The 22840-nt window shown below is 51.3% G+C and overlaps 1 protein-coding gene across 3 annotated transcripts in view; it reads right to left on the bottom strand.

The window, feature by feature from the left end:
- LARGE1 (LARGE xylosyl- and glucuronyltransferase 1) overlaps positions 1-22840 on the bottom strand; it is a 429267-nt gene that overhangs the window by 24323 nt on the left and 382104 nt on the right. For all 3 annotated transcript variants that reach the window (XM_079775304.1, XM_079775306.1, XM_079775305.1), the window contains one exon: positions 8424-8579. In XM_079775304.1, the coding sequence (XP_079631430.1) occupies positions 8424-8579 (156 nt within the window). The remainder of the gene's footprint in view (positions 1-8423; positions 8580-22840) is intronic.

Here is a 22840-nt window from a genome sequence, read left to right as displayed (position 1 = left end):
GCAAGTTGGTAATTATAATACTGGGTGTTTATAACACAAATAAAACTTAATTTGGGAGCGAGGGGGCATGTGTTATGTGTCACTGGTCTAGCTCCTGACTTAGCTTCTTGGGTCCTCATTAAGCCTATCGGGTAGACTGTGATTCCCATTTTACAGATGGGAAAACCAAGGCAGAGAGAGTTTAAGTAAACGGCCTGAAATCCCACAGTTACTGTTCCTAAGATTTTATGCGGGTCAGTCTGGCTCCAGAGCTGGCCCCCTGCATTCTGCATAAGGAGCTGGTAAGAGGAGGGAGACCTGGCCAAAGGGAGGGAGGGCAGGTGGCTGCAGGAAAGGCCCAGGAGGGCGCCCTGCACGCTAGGACTATGACAACTGGAGCCTAGGGGTGTGGAAGAGAGAGGAGTGCACGCTGGAGCTGGACAGAACAAAGCAGACAGGCCACGATGGCGTGCAGGGGGCGCAGGCATATCCACTGAGAAACTTGACCCCACGGCTCCTCCTGCACCCCGCCCCGCAGCCTCCCGGCAAACGCTGGGGTCCTTCAGGCTCTGGAATTAACAAGCCCGGGAGGTCATTGGCGGCCAGCCTCGGGCAGCAGCTGTGGTGGGGCTCTGGGCGCTGCCCACCGGGCTCTGATGCCCACGGCGTGATGAAAGAGCTGGCGCCACGCGGCTCACATGTGAGAGCGATAATGCATTCTGGTTTTTCCCTGGGGTTTCTCTGGGATACAGCTGTTTCCACAGAGCCATCTGTTTACTGGCACGGCCCGCACGGTGGTGCCGGGAAGTGTTTATGGAATCTGTTTGTATGTGTCTTATTTTTAACTCCTAATTGAGCCATGGTGGTGATGCCGTTGTCTTTTCTCCTTAGTGGGCTTGGTGTGGGGGAACGGGGCCCCCACAGGTAGCCCGGCACCCTGGCGGCTGAGGGAGGTGAGTCAGAGCCCTCCTCTCAGAGATGAGCAGGGACCTCGGAGCAGGTGGAAGGGCGGGTCTGGGACAAGCTTCCTGGCCACCCCCCCTCTGCCCCCATGGCTGGCAGCACTTTGCATACCTTAACCCCTTCAACCCTCCAACCGCCTGGCCTGGGTTTATTTGTGACCATTTCACAGGCGAAGAAACGGAGGCTTCTGGAAGGTAAAAGTGATGCCCAGTGCCACAGATCTGGCCCCGGGGCTGGGTATTCTGATTGTGAGTGGAGGGGACTTCCTTGTGCACCGCAGATGCTTCGAGAAAAGGACCTGTGAGAGTTCATTTGTTGAACAAGATCTGCTGAGCACACACCAGGTGCCAGGCAGGCTTTTGGAGGCATGAAAACACACTGATGAATAAAAGCGGATAAAGGTCCACGGAGTCACAGAGCTTTCATTCACGTGGGGAGAGATGTGACCCACAAAACAAATTCGCCAGGAATATGATACACCGATAGGTGGTGAGTGCCGTGGAGAACAATAAGGAAGTTCCAGGGGCCAGGGAGCGCTGGGGGAGGGGCAGAAACGGCAATTTTAGGTCGGGGAGTGTTTTGTTTACTTATAGAAAGGCCCACGCGGCTGTGGGTCAAGGTTAATACCAGTCCCGGGACCACCACCAACCCGTTCCACGATTTCAGTTCTCCGTGCTCCCACGTCCTCCTCAATAAAAGGGAGACAACAGCAACTTGTGAGAGTCAGCGTGAGGAGAAGGGCGGATGAGTTGCAGTTATTACGTTCGTTGTAAATGTGGGGCGACACACACTTACGAAGCGGGGCCCTGGTTGCCGCTTCGAGTTAGGTGGCCTGGTTTCGAGTCGTGGCCCCACCACGGAGGAGATGCGTGACTCTGGGCAAGTAACTCCTCTGCAGTGAGCGTTGGTTTCCTCCTCTGTCGAGTGTGACTGATGCCCACCTCCCCGGAAGGTGGCGGAGACGGAGTTGCGTTTCCCTTTCTCTTGCTCTGCAGGAAATCTCCATTGTCAAAGGTCTGGGCCGGGCACAGGGGACCAGAGGGGCTCACGCCAGGGGCAGGGCTGCCCACAGGCTCCCGCTTCCCTGTGTTCCTGTTTGGAGACTGGCACTGGGTCCCCGGAGTGCTGCTTGGCTAGGACCCTGGGGTGTGGACAGAGCCCAGAGCCCAGAGAGAACGCGTGGGGCCATTCATTAGTGCCGTCTGCTGCGGACACGGGATGTGGGAGCTGGAAGTCTGCATTCACTGCCTATCGACTTACAGTTCCATATAAATGCAGGCCCTCACTGGGGCCCAATCTTCTGTTGTTTGTTCTCTCTCTCTTTCTTTTGCTTTGTTGCACTTTTTGGATATTTGCTGTTTGATCATTTAACTTTGAATGCAACAGTGGCTAATTCTTTCCCATTGGCCTCTCTGACTTCAATACTCCCGGCTTCTCTTTTCTTGGCTGCTGGGGGAGTGGTGGGGAGGGTGATGGGGGGGGGGGGGGCGGGGAGGGGCACGCAGAAGGCTGCTCCGGGGCTGACGGAGGGAAAATGACAGCTGTCAGGAAGGAATGTGCAGAACCAGCAGCACGCAGTGAGAGGCCATTTCCTGCCAAGATAAGCAGCGTCTTCCTCCCTCTGGCCGACTCCCGCCCCCTCAGCCTGCTCAGCGCCACCGGTGTGGGCCATTGTGAAGGGAGTTCTGTATAATTTGGTGGCCAAAGGAAGGCCATGTGCTTTAGCAAGATTCCCACCCAAAGTGGTTCCAACCTATATATGTTAAGGCTCTGCATTTAAAAGGGCGAGCTTCCTTTTAGCTGGAGCATCCCCGTAGGTGGGGCAGGCGTTCCTGATGAGAAAGCTTTGCTCTATAAATACGGGGCTTAGGAAGACTCACTGTATGGAAACATGCGACGACGCTGTCTGCCAGGCTCTCGGGGGCCCCAGGGGGGCGTCCTTATTTGCCCCAGGGGACAGGCTCAGAGTAATGAACGCCCTACGGAAGGGAAGGTGTTAGCACAACACGGGGAAGGCGGGTGTGGCACCTGGAGCCTCCAGCAGGGGAGGCAGCTGTTGGAGGTGGTGAGCTCCCTGTCTTTGGGAGGATTCCAGCAGAAGCCAGATGCATGCCTGTTAGGGATGCTGTCGAGGGATTTTTGCCTGGATTAGTATCCGTGACTATTCAACTGTGTGCTGTGGAGTCCTGGGCTTTCTTGGAAATGCTTCGGGGCTGGGCTGCTGAGGGGGAGGGAGAGAAAGGTAAGGCATAGAATTTGAGCCTCCGTGGCCATTTCGGGCAAATAAGCACAACTACCGCCTGCCAGATGCTCATTGCATCACACAGATGAACTGACTGGTTCCAGAGCGGGGACGGTGGGTGCGCCAGGGTGGACGGGAGTGGCCGTGCCCCGTCGGCGACTGTCGTTCCAAACACTGTTGGAGCCTGATCTCTTCCCCGTCACACGGACACTCTGAGCTCCACACGGAAGAGACGAAGCCCCTGACTTCCTGAAATTACTCGTTCTTTTGGCAGCGAGGCCTCCAAGTGGCCCCTCCTTCCTACTGCAGGCCCCTCGTTGGCAGGAAACCTTCCTGGGACCGTCTGACCCCGAGGAGACGTGACAGCCCTCAGATGCTGTAGAGGCAGGTTCTAAGCGACCCTGCAGGTTCCCTCCCTGCCAGGCCTTCCTCGGAGAGAGGTTAATGCAACCTGAATCCACCTGAGGAACGACAGAGCGTCATCTGATGGGTGGGCACTGTGGTTTGTAAAAAAACAACGACAGTGAGCATGGTGTTCCTGGTGCCGAGTCCTTCTTTCTTGGTGATTTAACATAGATTATCGTGAAACACGACGACAAAGGCACCCCTGTGCCCATTCTTCAGGTGGTAAACCTGAGGCCCAGAGCATTCTGAGGTCAAGTGACTATTAAATGCGGGATCTGGGATGACTAGCATGCTCACAGTCTTATCACCATCATCACCTCCCTTTCGAGGAAATGATAATAATGCAAAAACCAAAGTCGGGCAGCCCTTGAAGTTCTCACGTTGCCTTCATTCGGATCTGAATGTGCTGTGCTCCTGTACACCTCTGGCCTTTCCGCTGTGCCCCCCCTCTCCCACTGAGTCCACTTTCTATACCTCCTTATTCATCTCTCAAATCTCACCTCCTCCAGGAAGTCCTCCCTGATGCACCTTCTCTCCTACTGCATGCAAAGCCCTTAAGCATGTGCTCTCAAAGCACCACCGCCACCCGGTCACTCATTGCACTGGATAACAACCCCCGCTTGTCTGCATCCCTCACTTAGACCCGCACAGGGAGAGCCGGGCTAGATCTGCGATGCTCCCTCTGCATCCCTAGCCCCGAGGCTGGGATTGTTTGAATGACTCTATGTCGAGCGGCTGAAGGAGCCTTGAGACAATGCCACTGGAGCCCTTTCCCATCTGCGATCCGCAGGCCCAGGAAGAGGTTCCGGACTTCCTTCACTGAGACTACCACCATCTGCACACTTGTCAGGGCGCTAACGACCTCCTTCCCCAGAGCTGGGAGCATCCGCTTTGGGCCGGATCCAAGATCGTGCCCTTTCCCTCTGGTTGTGTTTGCACGTAACACTTGACATGCTGCTAAGGACCAGGAGGTGGGCGCCGTCCAGATGCGTGTCCAGGGTGCGATGCTGCAGACCCTCTCCTTGCCCAGCCCTGCCCCCGAGGGCCGCTCGCGGAGGAGCCTGGCCTCAGCAGGGCGCAGGGACCTGCTGTCTTGATTCACGAGTGCCAGACGCCCCTGCTCTCCTGTCCTTAGTGCCCACAAAGCAATCTGTCTGTGCTCTCCGTCCCCACGCTGCCGGCCTCGGTCTCAGCCCCACTGTCATCGTTTTGCCTGGGATGCGGCAACAGTCTCTAAGTGGCCTCCCCGCCTCCAGTCATGGCCTTCCACTCTATTCTCCACACGGAGTGGTTTTTCTCAACTGGAATCTGACCAAGATGAAAGCCGTTCGGTGGAGTCCACACGGCTGAGCCCAGCCAAGGCCCTTCTGTCAGCTTCGTCCTTTGCCCCTCTCGCACGTGTGACGCCCTCGCCCAACGCCCAGCATGTTCCCCTGAACTCGCCACTTCCGTCTGCTCTGCCTTTACCTGGCGCGTCATGCTTCCCCCGTATGTACTCGATTCATCCAACAAGTGTTTACTGAGTGGTGACTACGTGCTGCTTCCCGTGGGGGGAGGGCACCACAGAGGTGAGCACAGGCAACGTCTCTCATCTCACGGCCTCCTATTCTGGTCTTAGATTTGGGGAAAAAAACTAGGAAACAAGCACATGAAGCCAATACTGGCGGACGGTGCATATACTCGGATGGAAAGGAAACAGGGCGCATCACAGAGTGGCCATGGGGTCCTAGAGACTGAGGAGGGTCAGGGGACGTTTCTGAAGATGCCCCATCGGAGATGCTCATACACCGAGGGGCAGGGTGGTCCGGGCAGTGGGACAGCCAGCACAGAGGCCCCGGGTGGGTGGACGGATGCAGAAGGAACCGCAAAGGTGGCGAGTGTGGCTCCCGCAGCGTCGAGGGCCAGAGTGCTGGGCGGACCGCTCGCTGGTTCCGAGTCCTCCTTGTGTCTGGGAGACGATGCTCTAGGCATCTCTAACACTTGATACATGTACCAGGACTGGGCGAGCCTCTAATTTCAACCCAGGGCCCTGCCCGGTGCCTGGCAGATGCCGGCATTCGCACGTGCTTATTGAGGACCACGGGGGACTCTCCCCGCACCCTTCTGACCCCGTGACCCCAGGGGAGGCTGATGGTAGGAAAAGGTAGTGAGTCATTTATAAAGAAAGTCCCGCTTCCTAAGACACTGACTGACAGGGGAACCGGTGATGCCATGATTAACCGATGGCTTTATGCTGCAAGGCTTTTTATTTGAGCCTCTTCCGTGAAGGCGGAAAAAAAAAGAGGCAAGAGAACATTTTTATTTAGTGTTTGGAATACAGTGCTGAATGGGCACGCAAATGTTGATGAGAATGACAAATACTGACTTGAGTAGAGAACTGAAGGAAAAACCAGAAGGCCAAACCCAGGAAGAACATACCGTGTTCGTGGATTGGTAGAATCAACATCATTAAAATGTCCATACTACCCAAAGCAATTTATAGATTCAATGCGCTCCCCATTAAAATACCAATGGCATATTTCACAGACCTAGAACTCTCCAAAAATTCATCTGGAATAAAAAAAGACCCTGAATAGCTGCAGCAATCCTGAGAAAGAAGAACAAAGTTGGAGGAATCACAATACCAGATATCAAGCTATACTTCAAAGCCACTGTTCTCAAAACTGCCTGGTACTGGCACAAGAACAGACATACAGACCAATGGAGCAGAACAGGGAACCCAGAAATCGACCCAAGCCATTATGCTCAATTAATATTTGACAAAGGAGGCAAGAGCATACAATGGAGTCAAGATAGTCTCTTCAATAAATGGTGCTGGGAAAATTAGTCAGATACATGCAAAAAAAATGAAACTAGACCACCAACTTATACCATACACAAAAATAAACTCAAAATGGATAAAGGACTTAAATATAAGACAGGAAACCATAAAAATCTTAGAGGAATCCACAGGCAGCAAAATAGCAGACATATGTCGTAGCAATATCTTTACCAATACAGCTCCTAGGGCAATGGAAACTAAGGAGAAAATAAACAAATGGGACTATATCAAAATAAAAAGCTTCTGCACAGCAAAAGAAACCATCAACAAAACAACAAGAAAGCCCACTGCATGGGAGAACATATTTGCCAATGCTATCTCAGATAAGGGTTTAATCTCCAACATTTACAGGGAACTCACAAAACTTAACAAAAGGAAGATAAACAATCCAATCAAAAAATGGGCAAAGGACCTAAATAGACACTTTGCAAAAGAGGACATTCAGAAAGCCAAGAGACATATGAAAACGTGCTCAAAATCACTAATCATCTGAGAGATGCAAATCAAAACAACAATGAGGTACCATCTCACACCTGTCAGAATGGCTGTCATCGACAAATCAACAAACGACAAGTGCTGGCGAGGATGTGGAGAAAAGGAACCCTCATACACTGCTGGTGGGAATGCAGACTGGTGCAGCTACTGTGGAAGACAGTATGGAGTTTCCTCAAAAAGTTAAAAATGGAACTCGCATTTCACCCTGCGATCCCACTTCTAGGACTATATCCCAAGAAACCAGAAACACCAATCAGAAAGGATATATGCACCCCTATGTTCATAGCAGCTAAGATTTGGAAACAGCTTAAGTGCCCATCAGCAGATGAGTGGATTAAAAAACTGTGGTACATCTACACAATGGGAATACTACATTGCTATAAAAAAGAAGGAACTTTTACCATTTGCAACAGCATGGATAGAACTGGAGAGCATTATGCTAAGCAAAATAAGCCAGTCGGAGAAAGATAAATATCACATGATCTCACTCATTTGTGGGATATAATGAACAACATAAACTGATGAATGAAAATAGATCCAGAGACAAGGTACCACTGAACAGACCGTCCAACCTCAGAGGAAAGGCAGAGGAGGACGGAGTGGGGGGAGGGGAATGCCGAAGCAGGGACTTTGCTATGCCAGCTGCTCTGTTAGGTGCTGTCAACAGGGGCCAGATCAACCAAACGACTTGCATACATGCATATTAGCATAACCAATGGACACAGACACTGGGGCGGTGGGGGCTTGTCCTGGAGTGTGGGAGTGGCCGGGGGAAGTGTGTCAATCGGGGAAAAAGGAGACATATGTAATACTTTAAACAATTAAAAAAAAAAAAAAAAGGCCCAAACCAGGTCAGCCTGGCCCTACGTTCTCTGCTTTTTCCTCTACAGGAGCTGCTTCCCCACATCCTGTTCCTCAGAACTTCAAATCAGTCTCACTTTTGCTCCTTGCTTGCTGTGTGACCATGAACAACCTGCTTAACCTCTCTGTGCCTACATTTCTTTAGCTCTAATTGGGGGGGCGGGGAAAAGGGGTGTCTATGAGCACCATATGAGACAGAACATGAAAATAATTATACACGATGAATAAGAAAATATAGATGCTAGCTATGCCTGTGACCACTCACCTAACACTTCCTTCACCCATGCTAACCCCGGAAGGAGCCAGTGACTGGTGAAGATCTCTGGTGCCACACACTGACTCCTGGCTGTGGAGAAAGCCTCTGCCTACTGTTTCCACAGTGTCTTAGCCCATTCTGACTCCTCTGCTTGGAAGCTCCCTTCTGACTTGGCCTCCTCTGGACCAAGCATACCCCCTCTGCATCCATGGTAACGAGCATGGAAGTGATCTGCCTACCTGCCCGTCTCCCCTACCAGACAGGGAACCCCCAGGGCAGTGATGGCGTCTCGTTCCTCTCGGGCGAGCCCTGAGCCTGGCGCACAGCCTGGCAGGCCGGAGGTCCTCGCAGACCAGCGGAGAAGCCGCCCCACGCCGCCGCTGACCCCGGGAGCCACTTACGTTCTCACTGTTGACATCGGCTTCACTGGGGCAGCCGAACAGCTCCCGCCGCAGGAGGTTGCCGTCGTACTCCAGGAAGGTCAGGTAGAGGTTGCGGAAGAACTCCACGTGCTTGTTCTTCACCCGGAGCTTCTTGGGGGAGTTCCAGTGGATGACCTGGCAGGGCACGAGGAGGCAGTCAGGCCGGGGGACCTCGCGCTTGCAGGAGCCACCGCGGGGCACTGGGGACGCATTATTTCTGGGCTTGCCCATTCATTCATCCATTCACTCATTCATTCATCCATGCACTTATTCATTCATTAAATGTTTATGGTAGAGTGGTTGAGGCCAGATTGCTGGGTTCAAATCCTGGCTCTGCTCTAGGGACTCATTTAATCTTGGGCAAGTTACTTCATCGCTCTGTGCCTCAGTTTCCCCACTTGTGAAATGGGAATAGCAACAGCTCCTGCATGTGCCAGTGCATACGATTTCACCTCTCGGCCCCAACCTGCTCTGGAATGACGCAGCTGGGACCCTGCAAACCCTGTCACTGCTTTGCCAGCTGCTCTGCTAGGTGCTGCCAACAGGGGCCAAGGGAGGGAGACTGAGGCAGGAGGAGAAGGAAGGAACTCGCTCCTTCCTGGGGCTCCCTGTTCCTGTGAGCGACACGCCACCCCCTTTCTTCACACCAGCAGCGGCGCTTCCTTCCTTCCGCAGCAGCGAAATCCATGTTTGCAGCTTTTCCAACACCCAGAACCAGCCACCCCCTCCTCCCGTCTCCGCCTGTCGCTGCCTCTGGCATTGGCTGCCGACTCCACCCAGAGCTGGGGTCCAGCCCCAGGTGACAATATTCCAATAATCGCCACCTCTATTCCTCCTGCGGATGGTAACTGTTCCTGCAACTTTCTATTTTTGCTCTTCTAGTTACTAAGTGAACACCCTGCATCTAGTTATCATTTTTAAAGGTCCAATTCCCTATTCTAATAATTGGTGTGGTTTCCGCCTCCCGCCGGGATGGAGGGGTACACTGCCCCACAGAGTGCTGGGAAAACCACTGCTATGTGAATGAAGTAAGTCGTGCCTGGCACAGGTGAGCACCAGGACATGCCGGATCTGACGGTGAAGTGCCCACAGGGGCCCGGCCGGGTTGGGAGATGAGCAGAGGTCCTTCCCTGTTGGCAGTGCCACCCGCAGCTCGCTCAAGGCTGGCTGGGGGGACGGGTCCCCAGAAGGTAACAGGCTGTAATCATGGAGGGAGGGTCAGGGGCAAGTGGCAGCTGTATTCTGCTCAGAGCAGCGTCATAGAGGGAGATGCCGGGGCTGGGGCCTGAAGGACGAGTGGGAGTTTCCTGGGGAGACAGGGCCTGGGGCGGAGGGGGTGGCCCTTGGAGGGGCACTGCTCACCCCTCCGCTGGGGAGCACCTCTAGGATAGAGCACCTCACCACCGGCTTTACACTCTTTGTCTTTTAAAAATCCTTGCGATGACCAGGACAGGAATGCGATTTAAAGAATAAACTTGGCCAGGACCACCAAGCTGGTATGTGCTGGGATTCCAATCTCAGTTTGAATAAGTCTGACTCTAGGGCCCGTGTTCTTTCCTCTAGGCCAGTGGTCGGCAAACTGTGGCTTGCGAGCCACATGCGGCTCTTTGGCCCCTTGAGTGTGGCTCTTCCACAAAATACCACGTGCGGGCGCGCACGTAAAGTGCGATTGAAACTTCGTGGCCCATGCGCAGAAGTCGGTTTTCGACTCTCAAAAGGAATTTCAATCGTTGTACCGTTGATATTTGGCTCTGTTGACTAATGAGTTTGCCAACCACTGCTCTATGCCACAAAGAACAGGCGTGAAAACCTCCCCTTTGCACGCTTGGTCACATTACGGAGGAAATAAAATAACCCCCACCTTTCCCTCTCTACGACCCCATGTCCTCGCTCTCTCTTCCCACCGCAGTGACCCTGAGGGCGGGCACTGGCCTCCGGAGCTCTGTGGCTTCTCACTTCCCTTCAGCCACAGGCGCCTCCTCAGGGCCCGGGGCTGCCGCCTAAAGGGAGATCTGAGGCCCGTCTCACCCCGTCTCTCTCGGGTTCCCATGGATAAACACTGGGGTGCAAGCCCAGGTCTCTCTCTCATAGGACAGTGAAGAACAGCACCCAAACCACACCCCCGCCCTCCTGCTCCCAGCAACGGTGCAACAGCAGAGCAAGAAGCGGGGACGTCAGAGCAGCCCAGGTCCGAATCCCAGCTATGCTCCCAGCTGTGCGTGTCCTGGGACAACTGGTTTCATTTCTTGGGACCCCAGTTTCCCCATGGGCCACGTGGGGATCAGTCTTCCCGACTTCACCAAGTGCTTAAGGGCGTGGCCCAGCACTGCGCCTGCATGCCAGGGCGGCCCCATATACGTAGGCTCTCTTCTCGCTCCAAGATGGGGCCAGCAGCCTGAGCTATCAGTGCTCCCCCCTCCCTTCCCCTCCTGCCGGCGAGAAGTGGCGGTAAATAAGGAAGCGGCACGTAGCCCGCGGAGAGAGCAGGGCCAGCAGGCCTCCCTGGAAGGAGGCCACTGGGGGGGTAGGGGGGGATGAGCATGAAATCGAGGTTCCCTTCCTGTGCCTTTGCAGGGTCGAGAGAGGGGACGCTCCTCTAAGAACACACCCACCAGACACCAGGAGGGCCTGGCCAGGCACAAAATAACTGCACTCGAGCCGTGTCCCTCACACCCAGGGGATCATGTCTTTGCTGCGCAGGAGTCTGCGCTCGCCAAGTGCTGAGCCAGCAGGGCGGCTGACGGATGGCAGTCCGGCTCAGGAGATGCGGGCTGCATCAACAGGGAGAAATGGACACTAAGTGAGAATACGGGCTGGCCCACCCGTCAACGGTCTTCACTGACCGTGCACAAGTCTGCGAGGCACTCTGAGGAGACTGTGTCATTAATCCCTCCAAAGAAGCCAACTTGAATCCCGTTGTCCGTTTTTTGGAAATGGTACTTGACTGGCCCGCCTCTCCCCGCTGGTGAGTTGCAGAGCTGAGACACGAAGCTAAACCCGAGACCCAGGCTCCTAAGCACTATTGAGTCCCGTGTCAGTGGGCTGAGCACTTCCCAGATGAGAAGACTGAGGCTTAGAGAGACGGGTTGCCCACGGTCACATGGACCAGGTCGGAGCTAGGACGGGGACGCCGGCCTCCTTGTGTCCCCACCCACATCAGGCTACCTCTCACCCCATCACCCCTCGTTCTGTTCTGCATCTGCCCAGGGAGCTGGGTTTGGGTATCGCCTACGGGCAAATATACAGAAAAAGCGGTGAAGATGAAAGGAAGGGAGGGCGAGAAGGTGGTGGGGTCACTGGCAGGCCAAGGGGGTTTTGTGAAACGATTGCAACCCAGCTGCTCTGGGATCGGTGAGCCCACTCAGAGTCTATGAATGCATCAGATTTACCTTTTCAACTAGTTTTTAATCATCACAACACAAAATACTCCATTCCCCCCCACCCCTAGTCTCTAGAGAAACAAATAACAGCTATTGTTTATCCAGTACCTATTGTATGCTAGATGGTGGGCCAGGGTTCTCCTTGGTGGTGGTGGTGGTGGTGGTGGTGGTGTGTGTGTGTGTGTGTGTGTGTGTGCATGTGTGTGTGTGTGTTTATACATATGGTTTCACTTTCAATCCTCAAACAACGCGGTAAGGCTATTTCTATTATTATCCCTTTTACAGATTATAATCCTGAAGCTCAGACTAACACAGGGTCACTCAGCTAGTAAGTAGCCAATTCTATTTTTCTTAAATATATTTTTATTGATTTTAGAGAGGAAGGGAGAGGGAGAGAGAGATAGAAACATCAATGATGGCCCTTACTGGTTTGGCTCAGTGGATAGAGCATCGGCCTGCAGACTGCAAGGTCCCAGGTTCGATTCCGGTCAAGGGCATGTACCTTGGTTATGGGCACATTCCCAGTGTGGGGTGTGCAGGAGGCAGCTGATCAATGTTTTGATGTTTCTCTCCCATCGATGTTTCTAACTCTCTATCCCTCTCCCTTCCTCTCTGTAAAAAAAATCAATAAAATATATTAAAAACAAACATCAATGATGAGAGAGAATCACTGATTGGCTGCCTCTTGCATGCCCCACACTGGGAATGGAGCCTGAAACCTGGGCATGTGCTATGACTGGGAATCGAACTGCGACCATCTGGTTCATAGGTTGACATGACGCTCAACCACTGAGCCATGCCAGCCGGGCATAAGTAGCCATTTCTAAAATAAAATCAGGTCTGTCTTGCTTCCAAATCTTTCTCTTTCTACCACATCATTCATTGAACAAATATTAAAATGAACACTGACTCTGTGCCACACACTAACAGGGGCTATTAACACAGAGATGAACACGGAAAACATGAAGTAACTGTCCGTATGAAAGTACAAGTATGCCACGTGCTTTTAAAGAGATGTCAGAGAAAGGCTGGTCCTGACTCTGGGCTAGGCCAATTTAAGCGTGAAGAAGCCACGGCCCAGAGGGGGACAGTGACTTGCCTAAGGTCACACAGCAGGGGGAGCAGCCGGGCCCAGTGTCCGTCTCCCAGGCCATGGCTCCTTCCACGAAGCCACATGCCTGCCTCGACTCAGAATCACCATTGCTGATGATTTAGATCAGCGCTGGTCTGACGACTGAGAAATGTCATTTCTGGGCCCCTGGAGGGACAGAGTCACCCATCACTGCTGAGCTGGGGGCAGCCAGCTGGTAGCAGGTGACCTTCACTGACAAGCCTTCACCCGTGAGATGGAATGACAAGGGAGAATGTGCCCAAAATAGATTTTTGCAAGGAGCTGGCAAAGATAAGTGAGTCTCCAAAACGGGTGGTGTGAAAACCTATCAAAACTATTCCGCTGGCTGAGGCCCATCAGCACAGTAACAATAATAATTACTATTAGCAGCTAACATACATTGGAGGCTTGCTATGTGCCAAGCCGGGCTCTGAACACTTGTCCTCGCTCACTGATTCTTTATTCAACACTCTAAGTGGCATGTATGCGCCTTACGCCATCTTACAGGGGAGCAAGTTCAGCAGATGTCCCCCAGTCACACAGCTGGACGGTGGGATCGCCAGAATTTGAACCCGAGGAGATAGAAATTAGGAATCTATTCCTCTTATTTCTCCCACATCTGCAACCACTGAGAGGTTCTGTTTATACAAAGGAACCTGAGATGTACAGAAGATTACGGGATCAGAACTAAAACCCACTTTTCCCTGCCCAACTTAGGGAGCCCAGGCAACCTTGGGACACTGGGGCTGCAGGTAACACAGGCTGAACCCCCAGCTCGGCAGGAAGCAGAGAGGGAGGCACCCAGGTTGCATGCCAGGAGGGCTACAGACGCTGCCTGGACCAGGGACCCCATGGCTGTGATCTAGTTGGATCTGAACTATCGGTGATGGCTGGGTGCATGTGTGCACTCGGAGTCCACCTGCAGTGGCCAGAGAAATGGTCGGAAATTGATTACCATCCAGGAAACTTAAACATCACCTGGGAAGACAGCGGAAGTCCCACAAGATTAAAGGAGAAACGAAAGACTCTATCACCCACCAAGGGCTCAAGAAAAAGCATTTCTAGAAACAAGACCAAGGTACAAGGACAGGCTACAGGAAGAGTTCAGCCAAAACGTCAGCTTCTTCAATGCTTAGAATCCAGAGTCTGTTTGCAAATGCCAGGTGAGTAAGAACACGGCTTTATGTTTTCCAAGTTACTGAGCTAAAGGGTGTCTGGAGGATGGGTCTCTGTCTCAAGACCCCATGGACTTTCTAGGACCCATAGAAGAATATCTATTCTCCTTAAGACGGGCAGTTGAAGTTGTCGCAAACGGGCTCTCACCTATGATTCCAACTCTACCTCTAAGGCTAGCAAAATTCCTGGTGTTTCCTGAACCTGCCTTTCATGATTCAGTGCTTTTGCACATGTTTTCCCTCTTAGAATATCTTTATTTTTTTCTCTACCACCTGAATGCCTGTTTGCCCTTCACAGCTGAGCTCAAATGCACTTTTGTTTCCAGGACCACAAGTGGCCAAAGGTTGCCTGCTGGTATGTCTCTCTCTCCACCCCATCCTTCATTTCCAACAGAATGTTAATTTCGTTCGTAGTTGCAATGATCCCAGCACCTGGGAACGGCTCACGATCCATTTATGATCTAAGCTAATCATGATGATCCTACTCGCTGATTTCCCAGACTCCCTTGCAGCTATGGTGGCAATGTGATGACCTAACAGTGCCCAAAAAGACACATGGGGAAGCATATATTGAATTTCCTAATAAAGAATAAGGTGCCATCCTCCTCCCACCCCATTCACCTTTCTGTGACAAACAGAGATGTGATGGCTGGAATCATGGCAACCATCATGTGACTGTGAGGGAGAGAGGTCTATACACTGCTGACTAACCAATGTCTATAGCTGCTTACTCCAGAGTTCTAGACTAAGACATGCAAACCCTCTATTTCCTTTTTAGCCTCTACAAATCAGGTCATCAGATTCTCACTGTCAGCATCCCAAGGCAGCTGCTGGGTCCTTCCTCAGTGCCCCGGACACTTGCATGTAACCTTATTAGAGAGCTTGTTGCACGCTGTTGTAATGATTTATTTACAGGCTCGCACCTGGTGTCACTGGAATGTGAGCCTCTGGGCGGGCAGGGAGCATGGCTTACCATTCATCCTGCGTGCCGCCGTGCCCGACAGGTCCTTAGTATTCTATAGCTGCCCTTTGACTCAAGAGTGAAAATCACGATGATGCCTTTCTCAATAATCCTCACAATGTCTACAGCAAATCAGTTATCACAGCCCTGTGATGGGGGCTGTAGGGAGAAGAAACAGATTCCCCTTCTCTTTGTCTAAGGGCCAGACAGCGTGTCCTTTTCTCTTGAAGGAGTTTCAGCTCCCTCTGTTCTCCCCTCGTTGAGTATTTCAAGAGAAGGACACGTCTCCTTGTCATCTTCAGGATCACGATGCGTGGTAGAGAGGGACGAGCAGACAGCCCTATGCACCAGGCCCAGCTCTGACCCGCTGGTGGCCTGCATGAAGTTGCCTAAATCATGGAGACCACCCCTCATGGGGAAAGGGGACGTAGCAGCAATAGCCTTGCAGTTTGTGGTCAATCCCTTCACCTTTTTCACCCAGCCCCCCAAGCCCCTCCCCTCTGGTAGCTGTCAGTCTGTTCCCTGTGTCTATGAGGCTGTTTCTATTTTGTTTGGTTTGTTAGTACGTGTTCAGCGTTGTTACGTGCGATGTTAACATTAGGGGAAACTAAAATTGGATGAGGGGGACACGGGACTCTCAATATCACGTTTACAACTTTTCTGTAAGTCTACATTCTTCCAAATGCAAGTTTACATTTACAAAAAAGGCATCCTACGAAGCAATGACAGGTTGTGAATACCAGCGAGACCAGCTCTCGTAACTAGCGAGCAAACAGCTGAGCCAGTTCTGCTCCCAAGAGCTCTTCGTCGCTCCTTCACCAAGTCCAGAAATGCCCACCTAATTAGATCTTACAAGAAGCTTGCAAAAGAACGTAGGCTCTCAAGACTATTTCAAATATGGATTTACAACCTCCATCGTCAAGGAAGAACCTCGCCCGCGTGTGTGCTATGCCTTCAGATAGCACTTAATGTGATGCAAAGATGAACGGTTAGCAAGCCATTTAAAACCAGAGCAGCCGGAATCTGAAGCCAAGCCTCCCATCTCCTGGGTGATGTTTCAAGTCTTGTGATAAACCCGAACTTGACGGTTCACTAAACCCCACGAGAAGAGGTTCGCAGTCTCTTTGGAGATTTCATACATAAAAATGAAAGATAATAAAATGCAATAAAGGAAATGCTTGTTTTGCCTGCCTTGGCAAAAAAAAAAAAAAAAAATGGCTGGAGAACGCACAAGAGATACTACGATAACGAAACAAAGTAAATCCCTTGGTCAGCAAATATGACGGGAAGAGTCGGAGAGAAAAAATGCGCAAGGCCCGAGGACACTGCTTGGTATTAGAACAAAGTACCACCGAGTTCAACCGAAGTGCCCGGGACTTCGACATGTGTCAGCTTATCCTATTTACAAGGTTCTGTTTGGATAATGAAATATGCAACAAGTCATGTTACAGTGAGCACTAAAGGAGGGGTGTCCTGGGAAATTATAGCCCAAACAGTTAGTTCCCACGTGGATGACGGTAACGTTTTATGGAAAGTGCGTTCGTGTCATCGGCGAAGGTACCGTTGCTTTAATTGATGTAACGAAAGGATGCCAGGTAAGGTTCCCGAGCGAGCACCCCGGATTGAATTCCTTTACTGGATTGCCCGGAGCACTTGAAGCCAGCGTGCACACGTACCCTTGGATGTCACGGATTTGGTTCATTTTACAAAGGTAAGACTGGAAGCATCATAGAATGTTTACAATACTTCCCAAGGACACGAGGAATGACCTTGAACCTCTGCAACACAGAGCTCCCCTCATTAATTCACGGCCAAGGACTTTCAGTAGATGGCTTGGGGAAGACGATTTACTCATGAATGCTTTTAGAAAGAAAAAAAAAATGGTTCTCAGTGGTATGCGTCTCACACTTTTTGGGGAAAAAATACACACCTTTAATCTGCTCTTTCCACGTACAAGTGGCGGATGGGATAGTAACTACTTTTAGAAAGAACCTGTGATATCGGTAGAGCTTTTAGAAAAGAAATGCATGAAGTGGTTTCCGTCGCTCTGGGATTTTGTGGTAGAAAAGGATGTGATACCTATGAAAGCCCTCATTTCTACATATTCAGAAATGGCAGTGGTTTGACGTCCAAGCCACCAAACGCTGCTTAACTGGTGCTTCCCTCTCTCAAATCCTCTTCTTCTGAACAGAGCCCAGGCTGTCTAGGGACTGCTTCGTACAGTGGCTTTGGAAGAGCCTGTCCCACAGGTATCCCTGTTCTGTGTGTTGACAAAGAATACACGGGGGAAATGCTGGGGATCCACAAAGTCCATCAGTTGTGCGCGCTGCAGGCTTCCTAATACGGTATTTGGTATAAATAAGATAGTATAGTACACAGGACTCCCTGCTCCTCCTCCACCCCCAGTTCACCTCTGTTTTAAACAAACCCCATGAGCAGTTCTGTTAGAACACAGTTTGGATACATAGACCCAAAGCTGCTGCTGTAGGGTAAACGCTCCAGAGCCATCATGCTCCTCCTAGGGGTCTTGCTGATGTTTCCAAGAATCATGGCATCTGAACTTGGTCAGCCACATGAACCAAGCCAGTGAGGGGTCCCTTCAATCAGGAACCCCCAGAGGAGTGAAGCTCTGACAATTACCAAATGAGCAAAGAATGGATGAGTGTTGAGGAAGGCCAACATACTACAACTTCAATGACCCAAAGTCCCCTCGCCTGAGCACGTCATTCTCCAGCACAGTACTGGGGTACACGATGGTGGGCAACCAACCAATGCATAATCTCCAGTAAGCCCCTTTCCCGTTCGAGCCCCTACTTCCTGCCTCTGACATGGGAGCAGTGGGGCGAATGAAGAAGAAAAGCCCTTACTATACGTTTTACCCACCAGCCAACTGACAACTATTCCGAGAGAATGGGAATAATTAGTAAGAATGCTAGGCTCACTACGTGTCTCACAGCCCAATACTAACCGCTTCACTTCATCCTGCCCTTTAAAAAATATATGTATTTTTATTGATGTCAGAAAGGAAGTGAGAGGGAGAAAGAGAAACATCAATGGTTAGAGAGAATCATCGATCAGCTGCCTCCTGCATGCCCCACACTGGGGATTGAGCCTGCAACCTGGGTATGTGCCTGACTAGGAATCGAACCGTGACCTCCTGCTTCATAGGTCGATGTTCAACCATGCCGGCTGGGCACGTTATCACCCTTTTAATCTTTACATCTAAAGTGGTGATTACTTCCCAGCTTTCTCTGATGAGGACACTTGGTCAAGAGGGGGTAAGGAACCCAACATCACCCCACAGCCCGGCCACAGTGGGTAGTAGGTACTCCGCGGTGCTTGCTGGGGGAATGAGCGATTCCGCAGCACGAGCCACAGAACCACAGCGCCAAAAGCCAGGCTCCCTGCACAGGCCAGCTGCCTGATATTTAATCCTGGGTCTCCCAGATTTCCCAGCCGCAGTGGTGTGCAGACAATAACACGCCGAGAGCCCTTGGATGTGGGCTGTGCAATGCAATTAAACCGGCACTGGCCTGCAGTACAGAGAGGTCTGGCTGGGAGGTGGTAATTCTAGATTTCAGATCTCCTCACCGGACACCCTTTTCCCTTCCTCGTTCCATCCTAATCCTCCAACATCAACCTTCCCATTCATCATCTTTATTACTCTTTCTCGGGTTTCCTGGCCTCATTTTTCATGGGAGTCTGCTTGGCTGGAACATGCTCAACATGTATGGCGGCCGCCCACCTTTCTGGAAAGATGTGAAGCCCGACCCCTCTCCAAGTGTTATAAAATGTTTGCAAACTTGAGTTACCTGCTGCTCCTCTTACGCAAATGCTGCAGGTGCCTCTAGGAACACACATCACTTCCCCATGTGGATGGCATGCCTTCCCTTTCTTTTTCTCTTGCCCTTAAGGAGTTTTAAGTGCGCTCAGTTCCCCATTCATGAGTGGACGGCAGTCAAAACTCCAGCCTCGGAGCCTGTCATGTAACATTCAAATGCTCTTTCCAGGAGACGGCGCTATTTTCAGGGTCTCTGCTCTGGTTAGCCCTCCAAAGACCCATTTAACCCGAAGAGGGCTCCCGTAGACGAATCCTATGGACTCGGTATCTCCTGTGAAATGTTTCCTGGGGGAAGGACATTCAGGCAGGAGCCCGGCCCCAGGGAGAGCCAGAGCTCTGCACGTGGAGTCAGAGAGATGTGAGTCTGAACCTCAGCCCTGTCCCATTTAGCTGAGTGACTCCGGGCGAGTAAGTCACTTCATGTGCGTGATCCCTTCATTTTCCGATGTACAGAGCAGACCAAATAAACGTCATCTTGTGAGACTTTTGTCAAGATGAAGTGAGGTCCCGGTGGGAACAGGACTCACACCCAATCTGCCCGGAGCACCCCATTTCATCCTCTGAGGCCGAGTCACAGCTTGCGTCCCCAGAGATGCGTTTCCTGCCAACCCCAGAAAGGCGCCGTGCATCTGGGCAGATGTTTCTGAAGCCATGGCGAGGCCCCTGCTACTTGCCGGCCAGCACCCAGCTCACTCATCCCAACTTGCGTGTGGGTTTCCATCCTTCCCATTCTCCCGGGTTTCCACAGGCCTGGGGAAAGGGGAGCACGCGTGTCTGGGGGCTGAGGAGTGACATGAGGGCAGAAGACAAGGAAGGGGTCGACTTTGGACATCAAGATTCAGCTCAGACCTCCTGCATAAATCCCTCCAAGAAAGACTGCGCCATGTTCCCTTCTAGACAGGGGTCCTCCTCCTGCTGTCTGAGCCCCCTTTACTTCCTGGCGTCGCCGCACTTTGCAGACTGTACTGGAATTTTCTATTTACTCACCTGGCTACTTCTCCCTAAACCATGACCTTCCTGGGGGCAGGGACCATGGCTCATTCAGCTGTGGGCTCCAGTAACTCATGGACGCCCTGGTTGCCACTTCCTGGCCATTACCCACTGTTTCTGGCCAGAGCTTCCTTCTCTAACAGTCTACTGAGCACTCTTTCCCCACCTCCAGGGCAGCTCCTCTTTTAGATATTGGCTATATTTTAGGGTTCTGTGGAACATTTTAAATCCTCTCCCAAGGACTTGTTCTTATTGCCTTTAGAGGGAGAGAGAAAGAGAGGAAGAGAGAGAGAGAGAGAGAGGGAGAGAGAGAGAGAGAGAGAGAGAGAGAGAGAGAGAGAGAGGAGAATGAAACATCACTTGGTTGCCTCCCGCACCAGGGATCAAACCTGCCACCTGGTATGTGCCCTGACTGGGAACAGAACCCATGATCTTTCGATGTAGGGGACAATGCTTAAACCAACTGAGCCACACTGGCCAGGGTAACCCACTCATTTAACCCACTCATACCTTTAAAATAAGGTATGAGTGGGTTAAATGACTTCTGGATTATTTTTAAAGCTTATCTAAATAGTATGACTTAAATTTGGTTTGCCTCTATTTTTGTCATTTTGCTATTTCATAGAAATTCCTCTACTTATACATAATACTAGAAGCCTGGTGCATGAAATTCATGCATGGGTGCGGTCCCTAGGCCTGGCTGGCGATCAGGGCTGATCGGGGCTAGGCCGATCAGGGTCAGGCCGGAGAGGAAGCTACAATCCCGGGCCAGGTGCAGAAGGATCGGATGTCAGACACCAACACTGCCATTGTCGGCGCCCCGCCACTGCACGGTTCCCCGCCTCACCCCCCCCCCCTTCCCTTGCTGCCACGCAGCCACTGGGGCAGGCGGGCAGTGGGCTGATTGGGGCCTGCTGGCCAGGGGGAGGGACGGGGCATGGGAGGTTGGCTGCCTTCCCTGAGAAGGAAGCTGGCCCTTGGCCCCCCTGGGAAAGGTGCCGCATCTGTCACCTCCCAACCCCAGTTCCCAGTCCCCTGGGGGAGCGATTTTAGGAGGTTGGCTGTGGCAGTGCACTGAACACCAGGGGGCAGCTCCTGTGTTGAGCGTCTGCACCCTAGTGGTCAGTGCGCATCATAGCTACCGCTTGTTCTGGTCGCTTAGGCTTTTATATATATAGATAGGTTGGTAAAGAGTGCAACAGGACAATAATTAAGCAACCACTAAGCAATGCCCAAGTGGGGCAGCCATCCGCTGGTAAGCTTCACTGGTAAGCACCAACAGGTAACCTCTCCTGACCAATGGTTTTGTCTCCCACAGCATCCCTAAGACATAACAGTGCTGGGCATAGAGAAGCCACTCAATAAATACAGGCACACACACGCAAAGGTATGTCTGTGGTGGGTAGGCGTGACGTACTTTCACTTGGAGACCTAGCTCTGTTTGCATCTGTAAGATGTCGAAGTGTGAAGTTCACCAATGGAAGTTCCCTCTAACTGATGGTGCCTCTTTCCCCCTTTTTGTGGCTGCCAATCTGGAGGCTCTTAGGCACCTTGCCTGGTGTCCTGGCTCATGAAGACCTGCCTGGCTAATGCAACTCACACTCCTCCTCCTCTTCACGGGGCACCTGCCAAGGCCCCCTTCCCCACCCTGGATTGTTGTTAGTGTGGTAATACACACAAAAATTTACCATTTTAACCATGTTTAAGTATAGTTCAGTGCCACTCTGTACATTCGCATCGTTATGCACCCGTCAGCACCATCCTTTCCCCAGAACATTTTCATCCTCTCATACTGAAACTGACCCCATTGACCTCACATTCGCCCCGACCCCAGCCCTGGATCATCGCTGTTCTAGTCTCTGTCCTTATAATTTGACTATTTTAGGTGCCTCATACAAGTGAAGTCACACGATATCTGTGTCTTTGTGTCTGGCTTTTTTTCGTTTAGCGTGTCTTCAAGGCTCATCCGCACTGTAGCACGTGCCAGAATTTCCTTCTTTTATCAGCCTGCCAAGGCTTTGAGTTGCACTGTTTTTTTGTGTGGAAGTTTTCTGTGTTTATTTTTTTGATATGGAAAGAAGACGCGAGAGTTTATAAGTCTCCCGTGCCCCTGCCTGGCCAGGAAGTGTCACTCATCATGAGGACTGTTTCAACCTGTTGTCATCTGTCCACGCCCTGGAGCACTTTCTCTTGAAAGTATCTACTTCTCAATCTTTAAAAATATATTTTTATTGATTTCAGAGAGGAAGGGGAAGAGAAAAAATAGAAACATCAATGATGAGAATCACTGATTGGCTGCCTCTTGCATGCCACTTACTGGGGATTGAGCCCACAACCCAGGCATGTGCTCTGACCAGAAATCAAACCACTGAACCACACTGGCAAGGCCCATTTCTCAATTTTTGACCAATTCCATCCAAACCCTAGACTGTACAATCTGTACTACTTTAATTTCTTAACATAGAACTGCAGTGTTTTTCTGATTTGGTTGTATCCATTACACTCCTGTCAACAGGACCCAGAGTTCCTGCTGATCCAATGAGACTCGAGAGCACTGCTCTTTCAAGGGGGTGGATGGGAAATGACTTGCGGTCTTAATTTTCACCTCCCTGATGAACAAAGAGGTTGCTCATCTTTCAAACTGTTTATTGGGCACTTTCTTTGCAATGCAGTGAGATGACTGCTTACATACCCCTTACACATTGCTTTCTTATTAGTTATTCAGAGTTCTTTGTGTGTCTGGTGGGGCAGAAGTAGAGTTACAGTTGTGAGTATATGAAACAGATTTTCCTCTTATATTATTATTTATTGCATTATTTTCCACACGAACAACTGTAAACCTACTTTTGCACCACCCTGTGTTTTGTTTACTAGTCCTTTTGCCAGTTATATTTTGAAAATATCTTTTTTCTTTTTGATGCCACTTAGATAAAAACCA

This window comes from Cnephaeus nilssonii (genome assembly GCF_951640355.1).
Source record: "Cnephaeus nilssonii genome assembly, chromosome: 6".
NCBI classification, from domain to species: Eukaryota; Metazoa; Chordata; class Mammalia; order Chiroptera; family Vespertilionidae; genus Cnephaeus; species Cnephaeus nilssonii.
Note: the sequence above shows the minus strand (reverse complement) of the source record. Positions and strands in the feature narration are given on the sequence as shown.